We start from the raw sequence: 24,422 nt of genomic DNA on the forward strand, positions 1-24,422 counted from the left end.
CATCACTACATGAACTCTGGTTAAACTAATGTTCATTTTAATTTTATGCTAACGTAATTGAAAAATCATTTCGGGATGGTTCCATAGTTAATAACTGAAATATATGTAAGTGGCCAACAACAAATAACACATTAAATTCAGTTGAATTTGAGTACCGTTGTTGAAAATATTCGATATCACAACGAGAATTTTTTTTTGTCTTGAATGGAATTTATTGGAATTTTTTAAGTAGTATAAAATCACAAAAAAAAAATACCAAAATATAAAACAAAAAAAAACATTTGCAAAAAAACGGTTTATTTAAAAATTGGTCCTTGAACAATGAAATAAATTCATTTTTGATTGTTAAACATAACAAATTTGAACGCTCTACAAAAGAGTTCTTATTAATTTGTTTGATAAATAAACCGAAACGAAAAATGAATAAAAGTAATTTTTAGTTGAAAAAAAAATGAATGTACCTATTTAAAATCCTAATACAATAGTTAGAAGTATAATATGTAGTAAAAGGATCTATGAAACCAAAATAGCTTAGAATACAAAAAATTGGAAAAATTTGACAATTTTTTTTTGAAAAAACTTAATAACTTCGTCAAAAAATGGGAAAATAATATATTTTAAGTTGAATAAGTTCGAAACACCTACATAGGTACATCATTTTCGATATAATTATAAACAAAAAAAAAAAAAAATTGTAATCTATGATGCCAAAATAGAATTTTTTCTCTTAAGACTTTCAAATTTTTATTAAAATGTTAAACATTTTTTGAAAGTATTGAACTAAATAATAACAGTCACCCCAAAACGTATAATCAGCTTCCATTTTTTAAAAGAGTAAAGATATAGTAAACAAAATATCAAAGAAGAAGTTTTTTTTAATGACGATTATCGTGTTTAAACCAAACACTAAAGATATTTTCTACTAAATAACCGCTTTTAAAGTAAGCTGAGTTAGTTCAGACTTTTTTAAAAAATGCTTCAAAATATTTTCTGTATGAATAAAATGATTTAAGAATATCTATTCTTTGAGGAAGAATTTTAGCCTTTTTAGGTTAGGACAAATAAAAAAGACCAGAAGTGATAATCTCCACATAAAATTCCTTGAAAAGGCATATATATTTCATGGACTTCGAGGATTTTATTTTAACAAAAATGAAGAAGATTGTCAAAGTTTTTTATTCGTTCTGGAAACTTCAAAAGACACTGTTACAAAACGGTCACAAAACAAAAAAAAAACTCTAATTTTTGTGAATTTTTATTTCAATTTTAACGGTACGATCCGAAAAACCCCAAATAAAATTAGAAAATTCATGAAAACCTCACGTTGAATCCGGGAGAGGAAGGGAGTCAAATAAAAATAAAAAAAAAAATAGGGAAAATTTGTCTCAGTATTTCCAGCCGCATGTCCCAAATAAGGACCACCCTAATATGCATGCACGAAGAGAAAGGAAAACGTAAACTTATACACTTCGTCAAAATTCTACCTGCAGCTTTACTTATAGCTTCTATTTCTATCGGCAGCTGCGGCAATCTCTTAAGTAACATCTAAAGTACCACATGGATTTTTTTTAAGACGATTATCTGTTATCGAGCATTTTCTGAGAGAATATAACATTGAATTTAAAATAAATTGCCTAACAGAATGCTTTATTAAACGACTGCCGGGTCTAAATAAGTGGGTTTCTGTTATTTAATCGGTTTTTGTTTAAAATGAAAAGGTATTTATTTCATAGTTCAATTGCGAAAAAATAATCACTATGGCGTATACGTACTTTTGTACAGAGTATTTGATTCCCAGACCAGTACAGGGTTGCTTAGTCAAATATATATAAAAATGTTAAGAATGGCACATTTAATCAATAGAAGCAGCATCTGAGTTTTGCTTATAACGGAAAAGACATCGACTTTATTTTGGTTTGTATTTTGAAAAAAGGAACAAAATAATTTGAATTTTGCGAATTTCATTCCATTGCGCACATTTTTTGTTTGCTTATTTTTGTTCTTAAAGCTTTTTCATAACTGAGTGGCATGGCTTTCACCATATAGAAACAATCCCATCTGCACCACATTTCATTCCAAAATTATAATCACGTACATTCTGATGTTCAATTGTCACTCTATATATTATTAGGGATTATGGAAGTCAAGATTTTACCGATTACGAAGAACCCGAACTGGATGAACGACCAGAATCGCCAAGGAATCTTCAATCGGGTGATATTATAAATAAAATGAAATACCGACCATTGCCGCCGCCACCTCGCCCTCCTCGAGAGAAGAGACACTTCCACAGGGACAGGCATGGCGTGGACGACGACAATGACGAAATCGAAAGCCGCGACGATCGAGATGATCGCGATGGTGGCGGTGAGAGAATCGCTTATCATGAATTACACGAACAAAGTAGCGAAGATTACAGTCCACATGAAAATGTTGAAGTGGAGGTTTCTACACAAACCGATCCACTGCCCGATGATTTTGTTTGTGAAGAATTCGAAATAACTGAAGATATGAAAATCATTGAGCCAAGAAGAACAAAAACTCTCGATGAAATACTTAAAGAGGAAGAAGAGGCTGAGCTGGAACGAGCTAAGCAAATTGATGAGGAAATTCTAGCAAGAGGAATTCAAAGATTTAGGGAGGCAAGTCAACGAAGTGCTTCAGACAGATCTAGAGCATCATCACAAGCCAAATCTCTAAGTAGACCACAGACACCATCTGCAATTCTTATAGAAAAACGTATTCCAACTCCGGTACCCAATGCAAATGGGCAGACAGTGATTGAGGCCTCATTGACAGTACAACCTATCGATGATTTAGATTTGGAAGAGGAACTTCTTCGAAAAGAAGGTCTTTACGATGGCTCTCATAGTAAATCTGACGAAGAGAGTCGTTACAAAGAAGAAGAGAAACAGAGTTCACGTGCTGCGTCCGAAGAGGAAAATGCTAGGATCGATGAAGAAGTTCAATCGTATACACGCAGCACCGATGCAGAGAGTCAGCAACAAGAAGAGACAGATCGAGAAAGTGAACTTGAACGTGAGAGAGAACTTGAACGAGAACTTGAACTTGAAAGAGAACGCGAACTTGAACATGAACGAGAACTTGAACAAGAGCGAGAGGAACTGATGTTCGAAGCAGAACGAAGAATGCAAGAAGAGGAAGCAAAACGAGAACGCGAACAAGAAGAAGAAGCAAATCGAAGACTTCAAGAAGAAGTAGAAGCCGATGAAAGACTTCTAAGAGAACTGGAGGAAGAGCAAAGATTTTTAGAAGAAGCTTTATTAAGACACGCAGAGAAAGAAAAAGAACTAGAAAGAAGAATACGCGAAGAGGAAGAAGAAGAAAGAGAAAAAAGAAGAATTGCAGAAGAACAAGAAATCGAACAAAGATTACATCCAGATTCTCAGTCTGAAGAGCATGAGAGCTACGACGAGGATCAACATGAAAGACTTAAAGCTGAAGATTCATCCGAACTCAAGTCCGATGTGAGTGAAGAAAAAGAAACTACCCCACTACCTTCTCCGTCTGCTACCCTTACCCCTCATCAATTAGAAGAAGAGGTATTAGTTTCTCAAGTCAAAAAACTACTCTTAGAGCAACCTCCAAAAGACGAATCCTACGAAAGAGAGAAAACACTAAGTCCACCACCAATGGCTCCACCAAGGAAGCGATCGACTGCCAATGAAGCACTATCAGTTGCAGAGCAACAACCAATGCCGGTTCCATTCACTGGAGTCATGCCTAGTCACTTAGCGATAGCCGACCTCGAGGTAGAACGCCTTCGAGTGCACGCTCTTCAAGCTGGTCAAATAATGGTATCACATTTACATGGTGCTCAGATTCAAGCTGAAGAGCTTGAATGCCGTTCAGGAAATTTAGTGGTTAAAAACATCGAACTACCACCGGGATTCATTGAAGACATTGTAGAAAGAGTACGCAGTACAGAACGCGAACACGCTCAAGCTTCCACTCAGACAATCGCCGAAGCTAGGACTCAAACCGAAGAAGACTCCATCCCACCACCTCCACTACCAACCAGAGAACCTGAAACTCCTCCCGTTCGACCACCACCACCGTCAGCAGCTCACTTCTTGCAACTCCGAGATCATGACGATGGCTCAAGAAGTGTTCATCTAACAGACTATCATCTGCAGACAATTCCTCCCATCGGCTTTTACAATCACCTTCATACCGGCGGTGATGATGAAGAACCAGCAGCAGCTGCTCCTCCACCAGTCTATCGTCGACGACGTCATCTTCGCAGACGTGATTCTTCCTCAGAAGAGGAACATCAACGCCGACGCAGCCGAAGCATCCGTCCAGAACAACCTCCACAGAGTGTAGCCCAGGCAGGTCGTCAGTTTATCTCAGCCTGCAGTCTACCGCTGGTCAATATCATTACTCAGCTGACAAACGCTTTGCGTCCCAATAACAACGACAATAACAAGGATCAGGTGCAACCAAGGAACATATCCACAGCAGTAGTAGTTCTTATAGTCATGGCTTTAAGCTTAGTGATTTACCTATTGACAGGAAGAAATATACACCATCATCATTGGGATTACTTTAATCCGCCGGGTAATGATGGACGACTGTCGTAGGTTGTGAATAGGGCCATCTCTCTTGATCACCATTCAGCCTTTACTGCATTTGTTAATTTTTTTGTTTCAATAATTTATTTGGTCAAAATAACGCATCCTAATGCGGAACTCAATATAATTACTACAAAAAAGAGAAAAGCCACCATGATTGGGGTAATATTTTCTAATTTTTGTTTTCTCTGTTTTTTTCTTTTTGCTACGAACTACAACAAAAACATACACAAAAATAAAAAATAACTAAAAAAATTTAGTTCTACATAAAAAAAAAGATAATTTAAAATAATCACGAACAAAAAAAAAATGATATTTTTATTTATATTTCAGTCTTTCGTACGATTTTTTGTTTAACTATTAAAACAAAAATTAAATATTAATTTATCATAAAAATAAATCAATAATAAATGGCAAATAAATAAAAATTGTTATGTTGTTTTAAAACCTAGATACGTTAACTTTAAATAAAAATGTAATGAAATTAATTTGTAAAATTAAACAAAACAAAAAGGAAAATTGGAATCGAAAGAAAAGAAATAAATACCTTTTATTTAATATTTAAATTCTTTATTTTGTTTGTATTTTTTGTTTTTGAGATGAGTACATTTTTTTATTGGAATAGGTCTTCATTGTATATAACCATCTCTCGCCGATCTTTGTGGCTACCTTTCTGGGATTTGCTGGCAGCTGAAAAGGAAATTTAAAAAAAGAGAGATTATAGAAACAAAAAGTTTTTGAAAATTATAAGTTTAAATAAAATAACGATTGATTACATCTAGTATAATAACTTTCTGAAAGTAGTTGGCCTATTTTAAGAAATTAGTCTATGGATATTGTACATTAAACTTCAGAGGAATGCTATGATAAAACATGAAACAAAATATAAGATTATTATTGATAAGATTTGTTAAGAGCATTGTTGTCCCTAAAATGCCAAATCTAAGTTAGAAAATGTAATGTACTTCTTGCATAGTGAATATTTCCTGTATTTCAAAACCTCCTCAAGAGGTTTTGATAGCATACAATTAGACCAAATAAAAAGCAATATACCTGAAGCGCTTTCTTAACGATCTGGTGCATCTATCAACAAGGGACCAGCATTTAATGTGTAAAATTTAACTCATAATTACGCAATGTTAATGGCCAGAAAATTATTTATAGAAGTGAAATGGCTTTTTTTTTCACTTCAGATTCTTTGATGTAGTAAGCTTAGAACAAGCTTTTAACTACAATCAGAGGCTCATCATAAGTGCATGTTAGTGGTTAGTAGACAAAAAATACAACCTCCCACATGCACAATATAAAAACAAAATAATTACAAACAAATTTACAAGTTATAAAATTATAAGTACAAAAAATCCAACATTTATTTAAAACATTGATTAACAGTCACGATTGTGGAGCACTGGTTCGAAACAATGTTTTTAAACCCATTTTCGTCAAATTAAAGTCTAAGGATGAATGGTTCAAGTTAAAAAGTTTACTCATGCGACTAAGAGGCTCATTAATACCATAGTTTGTTCTATGAAAGTCGATATGCAAAGGTTCAAATCTTCGTAGGAGGTGAGATCCACCCGGATAATTTATACCAATACAAGCTAATAGATCAGGGGCGTCAATTTGGGAATTAATAAGCTGATGAAGAAAGATTAAATCATTATTTACACGTCTCTGTGCTAAAGTTTGTATCTGAAGAAGTTGAATGCGATGTTCATAAGGTGGCAAGTTGAAAGGGTCGGTCCAAGGAAGACCTTTTAGAGCGAAGCGTACAAAATTGTGTTGAATAGATTCGATTCGGTTTTTATGAACTTCATAAAAAGGACTCCATACTTGAGAAGCGTACTCAAGATGGGGTCGAACGTAGCAGTTGTACAAAGATAGAGTAACAAATGGATCATCAAATTCCTTTGCCCAACGTTTAATAAAACCAAGCATTGAGCTCGCTTTATTTACTATAAAATTGATGTGTTCAGTAAATCCTAAATTTGAACTAAATTGGACACCCAAGTCTTTGAAGCTAAATACTCTACATAGCTTATGTTGCAAGATGTAGTAATCAAAAATATTAATGACTCGTTTTCTCGAGAATGTAATTGTTTGGCATTTAGCTGGGTTAAGTGAAAGGCCATTTTTACCACACCAAACATTAAAACTGTTAATATCGCTTTGTAGAAGGATACGGTCATTGTCAGACTTAATTTCTTTAAAAATCTTCATATCATCAGCAAATATGAGAATATCACTTGAAGTTATGCACGAGATTACGTCGTTTATAGCTAAAATGAATAAAAATGGGCCTAGGTGACTTCCCTGAGGGACGCCAGAGTTGGCTATAAAAAGATCTGAAAGACAGTTTCTAAATTTGACCTGATAGGATCTTTGGTTAAGATAAGATTCTACCCAGGCAATAAAAATACGTGGAAAACCAAAAGCTTTTAATTTGAAGATTATTATTTTATGACTAAGTTGATCAAATGCCTTTGAAAAGTCAGTGTAAACGCAGTCAACTTCATTACCTTTTTCTAATGCATTTGAACATTTATTTAAGAAGCTAAGAAGATTAGTTGTAGTAGATCTTTTTCTTACAAAGCCATGCTGCTTTTCACTTATCAGATTTTTACTATAAAATGCTAGACTATCACAAACAACTTGCTCAAAAACCTTTGGAATGCAGGATAGTTTCGAGATAGGCCTATAATTCTTTATATCTGTCTTATCACCCTTCTTGAAAACAGGAGTGAGGAATGACTTTTTCCAGATGGAGGGAAATTTTCCTGACTTGATGGAAAGTTTGAATAAAAATGTTAGAGGCTGAACTAGGGAGTTTCTACAGTTTTTTAATACTATTGGTGGCACACCATCTGGGCCAGCAGAACAATCATCATTTAAGGATGAAAGAAGGTCTAACACAGTACTTTGCAGTACAGGGATGTTCGTACAACTCGTTTCGGAATATGAATGTAAATTTTTGAAATAGATTTCGTCAACATCAACAGTCTCATTAACAAATGAATTACGAAAGTTATTGGCGAAAGCATTGCAAATGTCAAATGTTTGATGTAATGTAATATCGTCATGAATGAAGTTTGCCGGATATCCATCTGAGTTTTTCTTTGAGTTAACAAGGTTCCAAAATGACTTTGGATCTTTTCTTAGGGAATTTCCTTTCTCAATTATGTAGTCGGTGTACAAATTTTTTGAATGAGTTTTGAATTCTTCAAATAGTTCAACGTAAGAAGCGTGATCAACTGGGGAAAGGGTTCTTAAAAAAAGTTTCCATGCTTTATTTCGTTTATTTCTTAGTATTTTTAGGTCTTTTGTGTACCAAGGGTGACTAAAATTATTATTATTATTATTTGATTTTTTCATGGAAATGGAATTTACAAGGCAGCTGTTAAGGATGTTATAAAAATTTGTAACTGCTTCATCAATATTAGATAATGTAAGTATATTTTCTATCCCTGGACTAGATATGTTTTCAGAAAGCAACTCAAAATTTGCTTTTTTAAAATCAAGAGTATAAGAGCAATCAAAATCGTTACTGTTTTCAGTAATATGATTGCTCCATTCAAAGAAGATATCCAAAGGTGGATGGTAACCGTCTATATTAGTGATACCAGTTCTAGACTCTAGAACAAGAGTACTAATAGCGTCAGAGGAAAATACTAAATCGAGAATTCGATTTTTATAGTTTTTAATACAGCTTATCTGCTGTAAGTCAGTATACAAAATTTTGTCTAATAAAGCAAGCTCATTTTGTGAAGATGTTAGTGAAGCTTCTTGATATGTTTCATCATCGGAAGGGACCCAATCAATGTGAGGTAAATTGAAGTCTCCTAAAAGTAATATGTTGCTATTGGAGCAAGACAAGTCAAGTACGTAATCTAAAGCCATCGAAAGCTCTGTATAAGAGCATGATGTACTTTTTGGAGGAATATATACATTTAGAATATAAATTGATTTAGTCATTGAAGAAATTTTAACGCAGATTAAGTCAATTGAGAGCTTAAACGGGAATGATATGGAAGAAGAAACAAATTTATTATTTATTTATTATTTTGTTTAGCAAAACAATTTTTTTTCATAACCAACTAAAATTTGGTTTTAAAAAAATGTTCCACTAACGTCATAGTGACCGTTTAAGTTTAACTTTGAAAATTGATACAAAATCTGAAACATATGCGGTAACACAAAATGAAACCACCTTTGCTTTATTGAGTGTTTTCACCTCTTTTAAGTGGTGAAAAAATCACTGTGTTACCATGGTTAATAACTGAATTTTTAACTTTTTATTTCAATATTAGCCTACAGTGAAAGTTTTATTTTTACTTCTCGTTTAAACTTCAGTTGTATAATTCATACGGTGACATAAACCCGCATTCTGCATAAACTATCACATAAGCTTTCATGTCGAACTAAAATATTTAAGTTTAGTTTCAGCAAATGACTCTTACTTTTGTTTAACCCTTTGTTCCTGGAAGCAATTTTTTTTTACTATGCGTTCACAAAAGAAAAAGAACAAAACCTTGAGACAAACCTTGATTGGACGTTAAAAGGAAACAAATTCAATTAAACAGTAAAATTATTATACTACATAGTAAACTTTTAAGCTGATATTACAAAAGTGAAAACGCACTTTTCAAATTATCGGCAAATTTTTATAGTTAGCAGGTATCAATTCATTTCGTCTTTCAATTACTAAGCCCTAGAACTGTCAATTTCTTTTTTTTGTACCGAGAACAATTCGGATATAGCCAGATCTTCGAAATTGATACCAAGTGATTTTTTCACACAAGTACAACTGCATTATTAAAAATTATAATTTTACTTATTATTTTAACTTGTGATATAGGTTAAACAGGGCAAGTTAAGGATTCGTAAAAAAATCGAACTGGAGAAAACAATTTTACATGACATTACGATGATGCAGAATGCCAAGAAAGTAGTTCCGGCAATTCTGTCTGTCTGTCTTTATGTACTTCGAGCTACGACCTAAACTACTGGAGCCATTTTCTTCAAATTTGGTATTTAACAGTTTTTGGTGAGAAAATTTTTGTATTTAGTGTTACACATAGGAGCCTCTTTTTGAAATAAAAAAAAACTGGAGGTGTTGGTTGGAGCCATACCACAAGCTGCATTCTTTTATTTATCCCCCAGCTTGGACGCCACCCGCGGGATTAAATAAGTTACATATAATCATTGTATTCTCAATTCACTGTACAAACAAATTTTTTAAAAATATGTCAAAACTTTTTTTTTTGAAAAATCAATTTTTTGAAAACGGGTTGATAAATCTTTGATGCCGGGTACAAAGGTGTTAAGTCAAAAAAATCGATTTTCGGATTTTTATTGGACTTCAGTCAGTTTTTTTTTCTCTTTCGTTTGGTCCTATCGCCAGAGCTCTAGCGTATCTCCTTTCGTTAGAAATGATTCGGTACAAAGGGTTTAAGTCAAAAAATTTTTAAACTGTATGGTACTAAGGGCGTAAGTTGACTTAACACTTTTGTTTTTGCATTCATTTTTAATTTTTAAATAAAAAAATTGATCCTAAAGCGTTAAGTCAGGAGGAAGAAAAAAAAACGAAAAGCGATTTTTCTACTGTATTATATTAATTCAAAAAGAATTTTCACATTTGGTAATTAATCACATTAATATTTCCAACTTTCTTTTATAAATTAAACCTTGTTATCAATGTAAACAAAGATTTTCTTGACTTAACACCTTTGGACCAAGTTTATTTTTGAAGACTAAATGGCTATAAAGTGTTAAGTCAACACAATTTATTTTTAAAAACGGTCATTTTCTGGTCAACAGCATATGGATATTAAAATAGATCTTAATGATGTTTCTGCATCATTACTTTTTAAAAATAATAATATTCAGATTTACAAACAAAAATTGAAACTTCAATTTCATTTTCCTCAAAACTACATTTTCTGACTTAACACCTTTGTACCCGGTGCCAAAGAAATTTTATTGAAACTTGTTTTCATACAATTTTTTTTTTTTTTTGTGAAAAATGTTACAAAAAACGACTCAGTGTTCTTACTCTTAATTTTTAGATCGTCTGACCATAATAAATACTTCTCTTGGTTAAATGGATCCCAGAATGCTGAGAGGCAAACCAAACATAACCAAGGCACATATAAATCTAATAAAAATGCAAGCGCTTGCATCCTACCTACTCAAATAGTTACAGATTCAGACAGATTGACCTGTGGTTTTCATTCCTGGTAATTGTCATATTTTAATACAGGATTAAAATTTGACTATAAAAGACAGCTCCAATAACCTACTTGAGGACAAAATTCGGAACCGATTTTCTTGCAGTAATTTCCACCGGTATACGACCCACCTGAGTAAAAATAATGTTTCCCATAAACTTACCAATTGTCGACCAAACTGCCGACGAAGAAGCATCATTAATTGGTTCGATTTGAGGTTGCCGTCTAGCCAATTGAACTTGCAGGTTAATTCCTCCAATACTCTTACTATGCATTTCAGCGATAGCTCGATCGGCTGATTCTGGTTTTGAAAATGTAACAAATCCACGTCTACAATAAACTTCCAAATTAAAACTAAACAAATAACCATAAACCAACAAATCATACCCTTTTTCAATTTCCATTGAAACATTAACAATTGTTCCAAATTCATTAAAGTTCTTCTTCAAGAACTCCTCAGTAACTTTCTGCCCGGAAACAAAAATCGTATGTCCGGCACGTGGCTTGTCGCCAGTTGCCGGTTCCAAGCCCTTCTCGTTGAGTCCACGTTCTTCGCGATCTCTTTCGGTTGCAAATTTTTGATACAAATCTTGCATTCGCGGTTCCTCTTTGATTATTTCACTTATATTCTCTTGAGCGACATCATTTTGAGTCGATGAGAATGGTTGATAGGCAGAAACACTCGCCTCTGGAATAACACGTTTCCTTTCTTGACCTTTAGGTCGTTTGAAAGAAGTTTGATCTTGTTTTGTTTGTTGTTTTTGTATTGCTGGAATAGCTCCACTTTTGATAAGTTTTCTAGCAACTTCACGAGCATCTCGAGCGTCAGTTGGACGTTTGAGAGATGGTGGCTTTTCAGGTTCTTGTTTGGGAGCTTTAAGAGCATGTAAGGCTTTTTTCTGGAAATAATTTGAAGCATTTTTGGAGGTTTTGAGAGGGTTTTTGTTTGTTTTGAGGAAAGACTTACTTTCTTTTTAAGTTTTTGATATTTAGCTTGGAGCATATGCTCCTCTTCAGTTAACTGAGATGGAAAATGAATGTAAACCATTGGTTTGGATGGTTTTTTATCCAGGATGAAAAAATATTTACGAAATTAAAGAAAATTCTTAATTTTTGTTTATTTTCTTCAAAAAGCCAAATAGCTTCTGTCAGTTTCAGTTGTTAAAATTTGTTGCGTTCAATGACGTTTAGTTGAAGTTTCGTTCTGAATTTTTTGAGTTATTTGATTGGCTAGCTGTCATAAAGAGTTTTTGGAGTGTATGCAGGTGGCGCCATAGTTGTGAAGAATAGAACTTTGATAGGGGTCTCATTATAGTACTATCAATCCATGAAAATACTTTAGCGACATCTTTTGGTAGATCTGCACTTCAATTTTCTGCATAAGGTTCAAACATAAAATAAACTAGCGCAGCTATTATGAGTGCTTCATATAGATTATGATTACCAGAATAAAGCCTAAAGTCTTGGCCATACCGGAGGGTATGCGGTAGCGGTACGGGTAGAGGTAACGGTACTTGTATGAAAAAAATTCCAAACTGACATATCAACGTTCAGATGTGGAATTTGTTTCATACAAATATCGTTACCGCTACCCGTACCTCTACCGCATACCCTCCGGTGTGGCCAAGCCTTAATAAAGGCTTAATAAAAATAAAAATAATAAAGGCCTTAATAAAGGCTTGGCCACACCGGAGGGTATGCGGTAGCGGTACGGGTAGCGGTAACGATATTTGTATGAAAAAAATTCCACATCTGAACGTTGATATGTCAGTTTGAAATTTTTTTCATACAAGTACCGTTACCTCTACCCATACCGCTACCGCATACCCTCCGGTGTGGCCAAGCCTTTAAGTTGCTGAAGCGAAAAGAAATTTTTCATACAAAATTTCGTTAACGAAATCTTGAACGAAAAATTTCGTTTTGCTTTTCGTTTTTTAGTACGCAGCTCTAGCGAAAAATTGGAGAGTTTTCACTCATTTGTCACTTACTTTTTACTGTCCTGTTCATTTTTCTTGAGTCCAAAAGAGCAGTGTTGACGGTTTTTTTCACTTTTAATTCATTTATTTCTTGCTTTAAAAATTATTTTCTGTTGATTTTTCTTGAATTTAATTTAATTTTGAATTTTGAACTTGATTGATATTTTTTCGTTAGCATTTTCGTTGTCGACTTTGGAGACTTGAAAATTTTTCGTTTCGCATCAACACTTGGTGAAACAAGTCGTGAAAAGTGAGTCCATACATTTTTTTTTTTGGATACCCGTGAACGTTCCTGTGAAATTTTGTGGTGAAAAAAAAATTGGAGAGTTTTGCTTCACGACGTGAAGTAGTTCACGTGCAAAATGTATGGGAATCTCTTTCACTCGTGAATCTACTCTCCTTATATATTTTTCGAAAAAAATTAATTTGAAAATTGAAAACAAGCAAAAATTGTATGAATTTACTTCACGACTTGCTTCACAAGTATGTACTAGGCTTTAAATCAAACCAACGATGACGGATGCCAAAAAAGGCTTTTAAAGGCTGTCCCACAAAAATAACGACCAACAAAAAAAAACGCAGTTGACAGCGATTTCTTATAGAAAAAAAAACTACACCTGAACGTCGATGTTCACTGGAAGAATTCGCATGTTTTTAGAACAAAAGACAAAAATCGCTTCGTATAAACCCTAGCTATCGATTGTATATTTTCCCCTGAACGATAAAGCCCTAGTCACAATCAAGGTAAACCGGCAAATCATATGAACCATTCACAATAATTTCATATAAACCACATGTTGTAAACAGACAAATCTAAACGTCATTTTTCAATCAAAAAATTTCCAACTTTTTAAAAATTTTTTGATCAAGAAAAAATGGGAAGAAATTCACATAATTTCAAACGTGGTGGCCACAATAATCGTGGAAATAATCGAGGAAACCATCGAGGAAATAGTCGTGGCAATCACAGAGGAAACCATCGCGGTGGTGGTCGAGATAATTCAAGGAATTCTTATGGCCACAACAAATCCTCATACAATGGTCCTCCACGAACTGGAAAGTTTGTAAAACAACTTTTTAAATAAAAAAACATTTTAATTTCTATTGTTCAATAATTTCTATTAGGCCAGAATACCTACAAAAAGTATCCCTCAAAGAAAATCAAGTTGGAATCAATGAATTCATTTCCGCTGGCAAAGGATTCACCGGAGTTCTCAAAGCCAGATTCTCTGATTTCCATGTAAATGAAATCGATTTAAATGGAACCATTGCCAATTTGAATGATTACACAATTCCTCAGGCAAAAGATCCCGATTATGGCATTTCGCCTGAGGAATTGGAAAAATGTAAAACCGAGATCTCCGATGTTGTTACGGAAGATTTGTGGAAGCAAATCGATGAAATTGCTAAAGGCAAACGCACTGAACCTTTAGAAATTGTTGTCACCGAATTGGACAAAGATAAAAGGACAACAATTCATAAGGTTATAAAGAAATTGTATGAAATGGAATTGAACAGTTGCACTGTGGACAAACCAGAAGGTGTCAAGTGCATTAAAATTAGCCAATCAAATCGAAGTAAGATCAATTAAATTTATGAAATAGAGAATTAAAGTTTATGAACTTGTTGTTATTTTGTAGAAGCAAGTCGGAATAAATGGTTGTTTCCTGGGGAATTTGTGCATTTCTTAATGTACAAAGAAAATATGGACACTTCTGAAGTAGCTGTGATTCTAGCCAATTATCTCAAGTTGGTATTTTTTTGATTTTCTGATTGATTCTCTAAATTTTTAAAATTCTATTCATGTAGCCTGAAACCATCACAAGTGAATTATTGTGGGACAAAAGATAAAAGAGGCAAAACTACACAAAAATTTTGTATTAAGAAAAGGAATCCCAGTCAGATAGTTGCGGCTGTTAAACGATCATCATCGATTAAAGTTGGAAATTTTACATTCCACGATAAAGTTGTTAAACTTGGAGAGCTTAAGGGAAATAGGTTTGTAATGATGTCTTTTATTTGGCTTATTCCAGGTTTTTCATTTTTAATTCTATATTATTGAAAAATGAGAAAATCTATTTTGCCATGTTTCTAGATAAGAGGGATTTTTGTTTTCCAATGAGCGATTGAGTTCATTTTTCTCATGAGAAGACGAACCTTTGCTACATCATCAAGAGACGCCCCACAGTGGTTCCCAGATGGAAAAAACCCAAAAAAGTGAAACAATTTTTTCAATTTTTTTGATTTGGTTTTTTTATTAAAAATATATTTAAATACAGAATGCAATCAATTTTAATTTTTTGCATAGCCTGGGTCCCGAGTATACTTAGCTCAAACTAGATTCTTTAAAATTTTGGAAATTTCGTTCTTTTTTTCTGCAACTTTTGACGAATTTTTTTTTAAGAAGAGAGCTTTAAAAAAAAAAAAAAAGTATGTAGTGTTGTTAATGGTATATTTGTCCTTAAGTCTACATTTACCGTTTGTTGAATTTGCTTTTGAATCAGAAAAACCAGAATATTATATGAAGAAACCTCTAGAGCGAATAGTTTTTACTCTTTGCCGGCCTATAAAAAAAAAGCTTTATAGCTTATGATATATACTATTTATGGTGTTAAAACAAATGACCCATATTGACCCATTCTCCTGTAAGAGCTTCTTGAGTGTAGCAATGCGTTTCAAACAGCACTTGAAATTGGCTTCTGGTATTACCGTTTCTTATTTAACGGCTTTTTTTGTAAAATAAAGTGGTTTACATTATAAGAGGTCTATGTAGCCATCACTGATAAACCAAAAAATAAAGAAAAATCAAAAATTTTCAAAAAAAGGGAAAATATCAGAAAACGGTATAAATTTAACTTTTTTTTGAAAACTTTTAATTTTCTTTGGTTTATCTAAAATTTAAACGGTATGTTTTAATAAAATGTTGAAATAAACTCAAACGAATTTAATTTTGCTCATAATCAACCACAGTTATAAAATAGCGGCACATTTTCTCAGAAACCGTAAAAATTCCTATTTTGATAGCTTTTCTAAAATGATCTCAAATGTAAGAAAACATTTTTTTTAACAAAGTAAACTTAATTTATTTGTAGAAAATTAAATGAAGTTTTCAAATGTATCCTTAAATTCTCTGTATTTGCTTTCTCAAAACCTTCTTTGTATTCAGTTTTAATTAAGTTTTAAAAGTATAGGAGAAATTCACATCACAAAAAAAAAACAAGAAAAGGAAACAAAAATAATGAATATACTCGTATTAATCAATACAACTTTTGAAAAAATGAGTAATTTTAGGTCCATTTTCTTCACTCGGAGTTGAACAAAACTTGAGAATTTTTATATTAAAACTTCTCAAGTTATGTTCAACTCCGAGTGAAGAAAATGGACCTTAAAGTACGACGCACAATTTTTAGATCACGATGAGAATTCGTTTTATTTAATTTATATAACAAATTTCAATCAAATCGGTCCACCCGTTCAGTTTTTATAGGTTTTTTCCACTTCCTCCATAGAAGGGAACCACTGTGCGCCCCATTGACAATGAAAACGTCTTCGAAACGGTTGTACCAAGATTCAAAAGTCAATCAATTTGCAGGATCATAGACAAATTCTTGAATGTTGTTTGCCAATGTATCCACTGTGAATTCCTGACCTCGGCGTTCATCATTTTCCTCGATAATTGGTTGCAAAAGTTTGCTTTGTAGTTCGAGAAGTTCCAGAATCTTCGGATCAGTCGCCATTTTGTTTTAAGATGAATGTTGGTTTAATAATTACGAATTGAGTTCTTAAATAATCGTCGTCGGCAAATTGTTATATACTTTGAAGAAAACAAGTCTTTATTTAACAAGCTAACAATTTAATTTAATTTTCATTTTCATATTGTTCTATTACATTATAGCAAGTATAGACAAGTGTTTTTCTATAATGCTAACAACTTTGTTACCTGATTTTATTTTATGTGTCTTAGAAATTAGTATAACGATAATTAAAAGCTATCGGTGATAATTTTCTTTGGCATATTTGAAACATAAAAATGAGGCCTATCGATTTGTATTATTAAACACACAGCTTGTAATTGAAAAAGATTGGTTTTCGATCCATGTATTACAAGTAGTCTCTTTTTTTGCGATCTAAAAACTGCTGATCTTTTTTTTTTTAATCAAAATCACTATTGTAATCAAACTCTTTTATAATACTTTTAAAAAGATTTTTCATTTGACCTTAAACCCACTAAATAACCTAGCATTAATTTTGTATTCATTTCCATATGATAAAAGAAAGACGAATTTTTAATGACCCAAAATCGCTTTATGATACATGCAATTAATAATAGTATCTTATAAAACTATATTAAAACTGCGTAGAAATACAAAGCTTATAACCAACTGGCTTAAAAATATAACAAAGTTGTTTTCCTATGCAAATTTTATTCATATAACTTTTATTTTACCCGTAATATGCTTAAGCTTAGAGGAAAGACCACACCGGAAAGGCGGTACGGGTACGATATGGACACTTGTACGAAGAAAACAATTCCAAACCGCAACATTGATGTTCCTGTCTCGAATTTTGTTCATACAATTAGCCGTATCGCTACCGCATACCTTTTCTGTGTGGCCAAGATTTAAAGCTTCACATGTGGGGAAACAAAACAAATTTTGGTTTTTATTTTGTGAACTTTTTAAATTTAAATATTAAAATTTCGCTCATTTATTTAGATCTTTTTTGTTTAAGATTTATTGAACTATTTTTCAATACATTTTCTGGTAGTTTTTGGAATGATTGTAAATATCGATACTTTCTCACATGAACGTGGTAAGCGAAAAATTGTTCGAAAATCAATTTTTAATGAGATCTGATAGACAAATTAACTCGAAGAAAAATTAGTTTTATATCGGCCGCCCGCCATAAAGTCTCAACGAAATAATATTGAACCTTGAAATTGATAGTACTTGCCAAGAACATTATACTCAGCCCTATTTTTACTAGAACAACTTTTCGTATGCAACAAATTTTTTTCAAGGCGAAATTGAACTGATCGAAAACAACTTTTTATTTGTACAGATTTTCAATTTAACCGCTATATTAACTTTTTATCGAAATTGGATAATTTGCGAAATTATCTCACTACTAGAGCCCAGTAAAAACAGGCTAATAATGTTGAATTATCATATTCAAAATTATTTTATTTTTTATTAAATGTACAAAAAGAAATTCGATCTGTAATTATTTTTTAAATTTCACTAACTACATACATAATCTTAGAGGATATAATATGTGGAGTGCTTGTGCTGTTAGTTCCGTGAAGCTTTTATAGAGGGGCTCTAATTTCTTTAAGTTTTTCGATGAGTGCATGCCTACATTTTATTTTCATTAGATGGCTGTCATCAACAAGCGTGTTTATTTGCAGCTGCGGAACCGGACTCGCACTGAATAACGAAGGCAGCGACCCCTATCCATGTATATGGCGTTACGATTAGAGCCTACGATTTTGTTCGTGTATTTAATTACACGTGTACCCGATACACGTGTACACGTGTATCTAAAAAACGTTTACACGTGTATCTTATTTACACGTGTATTTATTAAATACACGTGTATTTATATTTACACGTGTAAATACGAAACAAAATGATTTTTTTGCTTTTTGGGGGTAAAATAAAAGTTTTTAAAACTAAACAACTGAAGATTATTGTGCAAATAAATAGTTCGAATTGGAAAAATAGTATTTGAACTTTTTGAAGACCTTATAAATAATTTATTCAAAAATTAAAAATAATGATGTGCCTTTTCATTAAAAAAAAGCTAATAAATTTTTCCAAGATATATTTGCATATTGCCTACTGTGTCTTTCTCAGAAGAAAGTGTACCAACTGTTACATGTTTTTTTTTTTTTTTTGTTAATCACCGTTTATTTGAAGATCATATGGTTTACTAAGTTCATAGTGAAAGTGTAAAAGGTGTTTTATAAATAAAGCGACAAATTCAAACAAAATAAATTTTAAAATAAAACTAAAATATGAAGCCAAGGAGTTGGGTATGGCAATATGCCCACCGAGAAGGGACAAATGCCTACTGTGACTTATGTAGTTCACAACAAAACAACCGTTTTTCTTGTCCCGGTGGAACAACCGGAGCCCTTGGACGGCATTTAAAGGGACTCCATGGAGTCAATTTAATTATTTTATATGTTTTGTTGCTTGGTAATCTAATCTAATCTGCTTTATTTTTACTTGCGATATAGGTACTATAGGGCAAGTTTAGGATTCGTAAAAAAAATCGAACTCGAGATAACAATTTTACATGACATTACGATGATGGAGAATGCCAAAAAAGTGGGTCCGGCAATTCTGTCTGTCTGTCTGTCTGTCTGTCTGTCTGTCTGTCTGTCCGTCTGTCTCTATCTGGAGCTGCAGCCTAAACGAGTGAAGTGATTTTCTTCAAACTTGGTAGTTAGCAGTTTTTGGTGATTCCCTAGAGGGGAAATTGAAATTTTTTTTTTATGACCAAAACTAACGGTACCTGCCATATAACGGAAATAGAAAAGTTAATTTTTTTCAAAAACGGCTCTAACGATTTTGATTAAAATTTTTGTGTGTAATACTACACATAAGGGCCAACTTTTTAAATAAAAAAAATATTTTTTGTACCGTTATTAACGGTACCTGTCATAGAACGGTTTTTTTCGTTTCTGAATATCTCGTACAAAATTAGCCCGATTTAAATGAAAATTTTTATACAAAAGTGTGTAAGTAAAGATAATATTAAAATTTTAGAAAATTTTCAAAAAACGCATTTTTGGTTTTTTAAAAAATATTTCAAAATTTTTTTTTGAAAAATCAATTTTTTGAAAACGTATCAATGAAAAATTTTGAAATTTAGTTTTTATGTGTAAATTAATTATTTCTTCAAAATGGCATACCAACTTTTTTTTTGAAAAATGTTAAAAAAATTTTATATATAAAAAATTATTTTTTTAAAAAACGGCTCCTACAATTTTCAAAATTTTTTTTCTAAAAATACCTTTTTATACGAGAAATAAAATGGCATATTTTTTTTTTTTTTTAAGATATTTTAAAACGGAGTTTTATTAATTATAAAAACAGATTTAATTTTTTTATACTACTTATGAAATTTCTTCAAAATATCGAATTTTAAATTTCTTGAATAAAAAGCTTTAACATTATAGTTACTTTAAGCATAAGAGCAAGTACGTGCGACCCCAGTCGTGCAATTTATTTTACTTTTTAGTCGTATAATATTTGAAAGAAGATGATAATTTGCTTGGGTGGTATGAGCTCCCAAAGCCCCTCTCTTGCAATTTACCTACAAAAGCTTTTGCGATATTTAGAATGGGATAAAATAGATTTGGGGTGTTTCAACCCCCCAATGCCCCTCCCCTGAGTTTGGACCCCAAAATATTGCGTTGCAATCCAAACTTCATATGTGTACAAAGTTCAGTTCGATACGATAATGGGAATCGGGTCAAAATTTTTTTCCAAGATTTATATGGCTAGGGTTGAATAAGAATTTCCAATTAAATTTTCCGTGTAAATCTAGCCAATAACCGCAAAAACCTGAACAATATCCTTTTCATTCAATATAATACATATTTTAGGAAATCGCCACCAAATCTACCTATTCGAACGCTATTTACACGTGTAAATATAAATACACGTGTAAATATAAATACACGTGTATTTACAAATACACGTGCTTCGGCACGAATTATTTAAATACACGTGTAGCACGTGTACCTTAATACACGTGCAATAGTAGGCTCTAGTTACGATGTATTAGGTATAGGAACAAGCACTCCATATATTATATCCTCTAAGTACATAATAGAAAATATTTTTTTGTTTTCGAAAATCATTATTAATTGTACGTGCCATTATGAATTTCTCCTAAGCAACTGATTTCATTTCAACGATTTTTTTTTTATAAATAATACAAATTAATAAAACGAAAAAAAAAAATCAATTTTTGGACTTAAAAAAAATTGATTTTTGATTGATTGAATTTCTTTGAAATTGAATTGAAGTTTTTAGGGGTTGATCAACATATTAGCTACTTAAAGCTGCTTTGAACTACTTTTTCAGTATAGCAAAGTAGTTCAAAGTAGTTTTAAGTACTAAAAAGTAGATAAATATTTCCAAAGGAACGCAGCTAATAGCTTACCAGCTTTATTTTATTATTATTTTTTTAAATTTTATTTTATTATTTTGTTTTAGTTTTTTATAATTATTATGGTCTCTTTATTTTTTCAAAAAAAAAAAAAAAATTTTAAAGTTATTTAACATTAAAGATTAAAAAGCATGGCTTCATTGACCATCTGTCGAATGGAAAAACTTAATTAAATTTAACATGCAGATTTTTTTTAAAATTATTTACATAAAATTAGTTTTTTTTTTAACGCCATCTTAAAAAAAGAAATCAAACTGCATATTTTATCGGAGGTCAAATTTCTTGAAGATATTTTTTTTATTGAAAATAAAAAAAATTTATATCTGTACATTTATCAAAGGACATGGGAAGTGGCCCTCGGTGAAATTGTCTGAAATTTTAGTATGTTGTTCTCTTGAAGCCCCTGATCAAAGTTTCTGAAAGGAGGCTGTGACATTTTTTGAGTTTATCTTGAAAACCTGACGTGATGGGACAAAATGAACTTCGGATTCAGTTTCAGCGACCCTAAAAACCATTGGATTCCACTAAAAAATTGCGCAAAACACAATATAGACAGTTACTATCCCTTATAAAAGCTTTGAAATAGTCATCGGAAAAAACCCGTTATTTTAAAAACAGTCCATCAATTTGTATGACTAAAACTTTTTTTTAAACATTTATAGATTCCGCATAGCACTACGTCATATTGATGGCGATAAAGAGGAGATAGAAAAAATATTGCAAAATGTCAAGGAATTCGGTTTCATTAATTATTATGGACTACAGCGTTTTGGCAACAATGCAGAGATTCCAACTTATCAAATTGGAATAGCACTTTTAAAAAGTGACTACAAAACAGTAAGAATTTTGAAAATAATAAAAAAAAAACATAACGTTTATATTTTTTTCCAACAGGCTTGTGAATTGATTTTGAAACCACGTGACAATGACGTACCTTTTATGCGTAAAATACGTGAAACATGGTGGAAAGATAGAGACTCAAAAGCAGCCGCTGATATGTTCTATAACGACAGATTTATCGAGAAGAAGCTTTTAAACGGATTAGCTGAATATGGCGAGAGTGATTATGCAAATGCGCTGCGCAAAGTAATTTCAATAACGAAACGTCCAAAACGTCAAAAACAATCAATTGTTATTTTTTAATTTTCAGATTCCAAGAAATATGCTTCTACTATACACACACGCCTACCAAAGTCTTATATTCAATCGAATCGCTTCGAAGAGGGTTAAAGAGCATGGTCTTAAGTTAATGGTTGGTGATTTAGTTTATCGAAATCAAGACGAATTGGATGAAATTGCATTGGAAACTGATAGTGAGTTACCTGTTGCTGTTCCTGATCAAGAAGATGGTGGGGATGGTGAAGGAGATGAAAAAGAAAATAACGATGATTCTGAAAAGCCAAAAGAAGCAGAGTCGTCGTTTAAACAAAAAGTCAAAGCACTAACCGAGGAAGACATAGCCAGTGGAAAGTATACAGTATTTGATGTCGTTATTCCACTACCTGGCCATGACATAACTTATCCTGCAAATGAATTACAACAATGGTATGAAGATATTCTCAACGAAGAAGGTTTAAGTTCAGAAAAACTCAAGCACGGTGTGAAGACTTACTCATTGGCAGGAGCTTACAGAAAACTTCTAATAAAACCAGAAAATATGTCTTGGTACTTTAAGACTTATAATACACCTCAAGAAGATATTATTCCATCACATTTCGAAAAATCTACAACTGAAGAAAAGAAAGAAGAATCTACAAATGAAGGCCAGTTCACTGCATTAGTTTTGGATTTATGTTTGCCAGCATCTGTTTATGCAACGATGTTCCTGAGAGAGGTTCTCAAGTCTGACACTTCATCATCTCATCAAGCTGAATTAGAAAAATCTGCAATGAAAAAGTTTAATGAAAAGAATTCTTCTAAATCTGAGCAAGGAGAAGAGAGGGAAAAAGAAAGCGACAAGTCTGATGAAGAAACAAATTCTCCAAAGGTTATGGAAATTGATGAAACAAAAGAAGATTCATCAATTGTGGAAGAGAATAATGATATTGAAGATGAAAAATCTTTACCAAGTGAAAAAACCGCGGAGAAAAGACCAATCGAAGAAGAAACTGACGACAGTGAGGTTAAAAAAGCAAAGCTTAGTGAATAAATTTAAATATTGACAAATATATTTTTTTAATATTGATTCTATTACACCTTGAAATAAAAAGTTATTAATTTTTTTTTACATTTTGTTACTTAAATTGATGCAATAAATCTAATGTTGAACATATTAAAACTGTATTTCTATTTTAAACTCTGTTTTTTGTTAGCTAATAAAAGGCATTTAAAAAAAGAAGAAAGGATCCATTGAACATAATCGTATAGAGGTATATTTAAAAGGCTTAAACCCAATTTCTCACTACGTGATTATTCTTTTTAGCGGAGTTATTCACGAAAATAAATTTTTTTGGTATATTTTGCTACTAAGAGAATATCTTTGCTCCAGTGTGCCGTAAAACAAAAAATAAACATACATTGTCTTCCTTATAATATTTTCTACCGTTTAAATGTAGTTTCATTGTATTAAAATGAGTAAATACAAAATGACAGCCAGTTAAATTCAAATTCTAGTTGTCAAAAACACATTTTCGTTATTATTTCGAAAAAAGCTTATATTATGATTAACATTTTTCTAACCTATTTTGAAGTTAGATCGAAAAATATTACAATTTGAATACATCAAAACAGGGTTTTTCAGAGCAAAAAAAAAAAACAAACAAACTAAAGCAAACATATTTTCTCGAACTGTTGTTTCTTTATTTCTTTTTGAACAAAAGCCTCTATTTTTGTTTGTAAGACAATGTGTTAGCGAAAGAATTGTAAAAAACAAAAATCAAGTACGGGCGGAGGAAGCAAAATAATGTTGCAAAGTAGAGATTTTTCGAAATTTCACAAAAAAATGCATTTAAACGAAAATCGTTAGGATTTGGGATGAATAAAATACCAAATTGTGAGAGCCCTTAAGTTGGCCTATCAGCATATTATTTTTGGGACTACCTGCATACAAATATTAAAAAATAAAACTTTATAAAAAAAGATCACTGTGGTGTATACGTACTTTTTTTTTAATTTTCGTAATTTTCTATGTCAAAAAATAAATCTTCATTGTAATTTCTAAGCGTTAATAATTTAAAACACATTTGCGATAGTGCAATACAAAAGTTAAAACAATTTAATCAATTTTTATTGCTGTTTGATAGTAACCTCAATTCATAAAATAAAAACCATAAGCGTTATTTATTATAATTAAACTTATAGTTATTAATTATCCAAGCATGCATGATTGGTAAAAATAAAATGCACTACGGTGGTAGAAATTTCTACTGAGATAGTAAGGCGAGAGAAACTAGAGCCGCGTCGTTTTGGCAAAATAATCACAAATTTGCCACCACAAAAAA

The 24,422-nt window shown here is 32.0% G+C and overlaps 3 protein-coding genes across 7 annotated transcripts in view; 2 read left to right on the plus strand and 1 right to left on the minus strand.

Annotated features, from left to right (window-relative positions):
- LOC129912447 (uncharacterized) overlaps nucleotides 1–5,023 on the plus strand; it is a 51,996-nt gene extending 46,973 nt beyond the window's left edge. For 4 of the 5 annotated variants that reach the window (XM_055990675.1, XM_055990674.1, XM_055990676.1 and 1 more), the window contains one exon: nucleotides 2,132–5,017. In XM_055990675.1, the coding sequence (XP_055846650.1) occupies nucleotides 2,132–4,604 (2,473 nt within the window). In that variant the 3' untranslated portion in view covers nucleotides 4,605–5,017. Of the gene's footprint in view, nucleotides 1–2,131 lie in introns of all 5 variants that reach the window. The other variant, XM_055990673.1, reaches the window with a different exon arrangement.
- A 116-nt stretch (nucleotides 5,024–5,139) lies between these two features.
- On the minus strand, nucleotides 5,140–11,980 carry LOC129912448 (negative elongation factor E). Its single transcript, XM_055990678.1, has 4 exons — nucleotides 11,790–11,980; nucleotides 11,210–11,721; nucleotides 10,986–11,152; nucleotides 5,140–5,285 (listed from the first exon to the last, which is right to left on the minus strand). Exons 1-4 carry the CDS (start codon nucleotides 11,868–11,870, stop codon nucleotides 5,209–5,211), a joined length of 837 nt encoding a protein of 278 aa, XP_055846653.1. The 5' UTR covers nucleotides 11,871–11,980; the 3' UTR covers nucleotides 5,140–5,208.
- A 1,590-nt stretch (nucleotides 11,981–13,570) lies between these two features.
- Nucleotides 13,571–23,259, plus strand: LOC129910939 (pseudouridylate synthase 7 homolog). Its single transcript, XM_055988544.1, has 7 exons — nucleotides 13,571–13,858; nucleotides 13,924–14,375; nucleotides 14,439–14,547; nucleotides 14,608–14,796; nucleotides 21,645–21,819; nucleotides 21,877–22,068; nucleotides 22,133–23,259. The coding sequence occupies exons 1-7, from the start codon at nucleotides 13,674–13,676 to the stop codon at nucleotides 23,129–23,131; spliced, it is 2,301 nt and encodes a 766-aa protein (XP_055844519.1). The 5' UTR covers nucleotides 13,571–13,673; the 3' UTR covers nucleotides 23,132–23,259.
- The last annotated feature ends 1,163 nt before the right edge of the window (nucleotides 23,260–24,422 follow it).

The sequence above is a fragment of the Episyrphus balteatus genome, chromosome 2 (assembly GCF_945859705.1).
Source record: "Episyrphus balteatus chromosome 2, idEpiBalt1.1, whole genome shotgun sequence".
Lineage (NCBI taxonomy): Eukaryota > Metazoa > Arthropoda > Insecta > Diptera > Syrphidae > Episyrphus > Episyrphus balteatus.

Bases quoted from the DNA above. Each gene is read 5' to 3' on its own strand.
- LOC129912448 (XM_055990678.1), bottom strand. From the start codon at position 11,870: ATGGTTTACATTCATTTTCCATCTCAGTTAACTGAAGAGGAGCATATG. The intron at 11,722-11,789 runs GTAAGTCTTTCC...AATTATTTCCAG, and splicing joins ATCAAAAACTTAAAAAGAAA to AAAAAAGCCTTACATGCTCT. The intron at 11,153-11,209 runs GTATGATTTGTT...AGTTTATTGTAG, and splicing joins TCAATGGAAATTGAAAAAGG to ACGTGGATTTGTTACATTTT.
- LOC129910939 (XM_055988544.1), top strand. From the start codon at position 13,674: ATGGGAAGAAATTCACATAATTTCAAACGTGGTGGCCACAATAATCGT. The intron at 14,376-14,438 runs GTAAGATCAATT...GTTATTTTGTAG, and splicing joins AATTAGCCAATCAAATCGAA to AAGCAAGTCGGAATAAATGG. The intron at 14,548-14,607 runs GTTGGTATTTTT...CTATTCATGTAG, and splicing joins ATTCTAGCCAATTATCTCAA to CCTGAAACCATCACAAGTGA.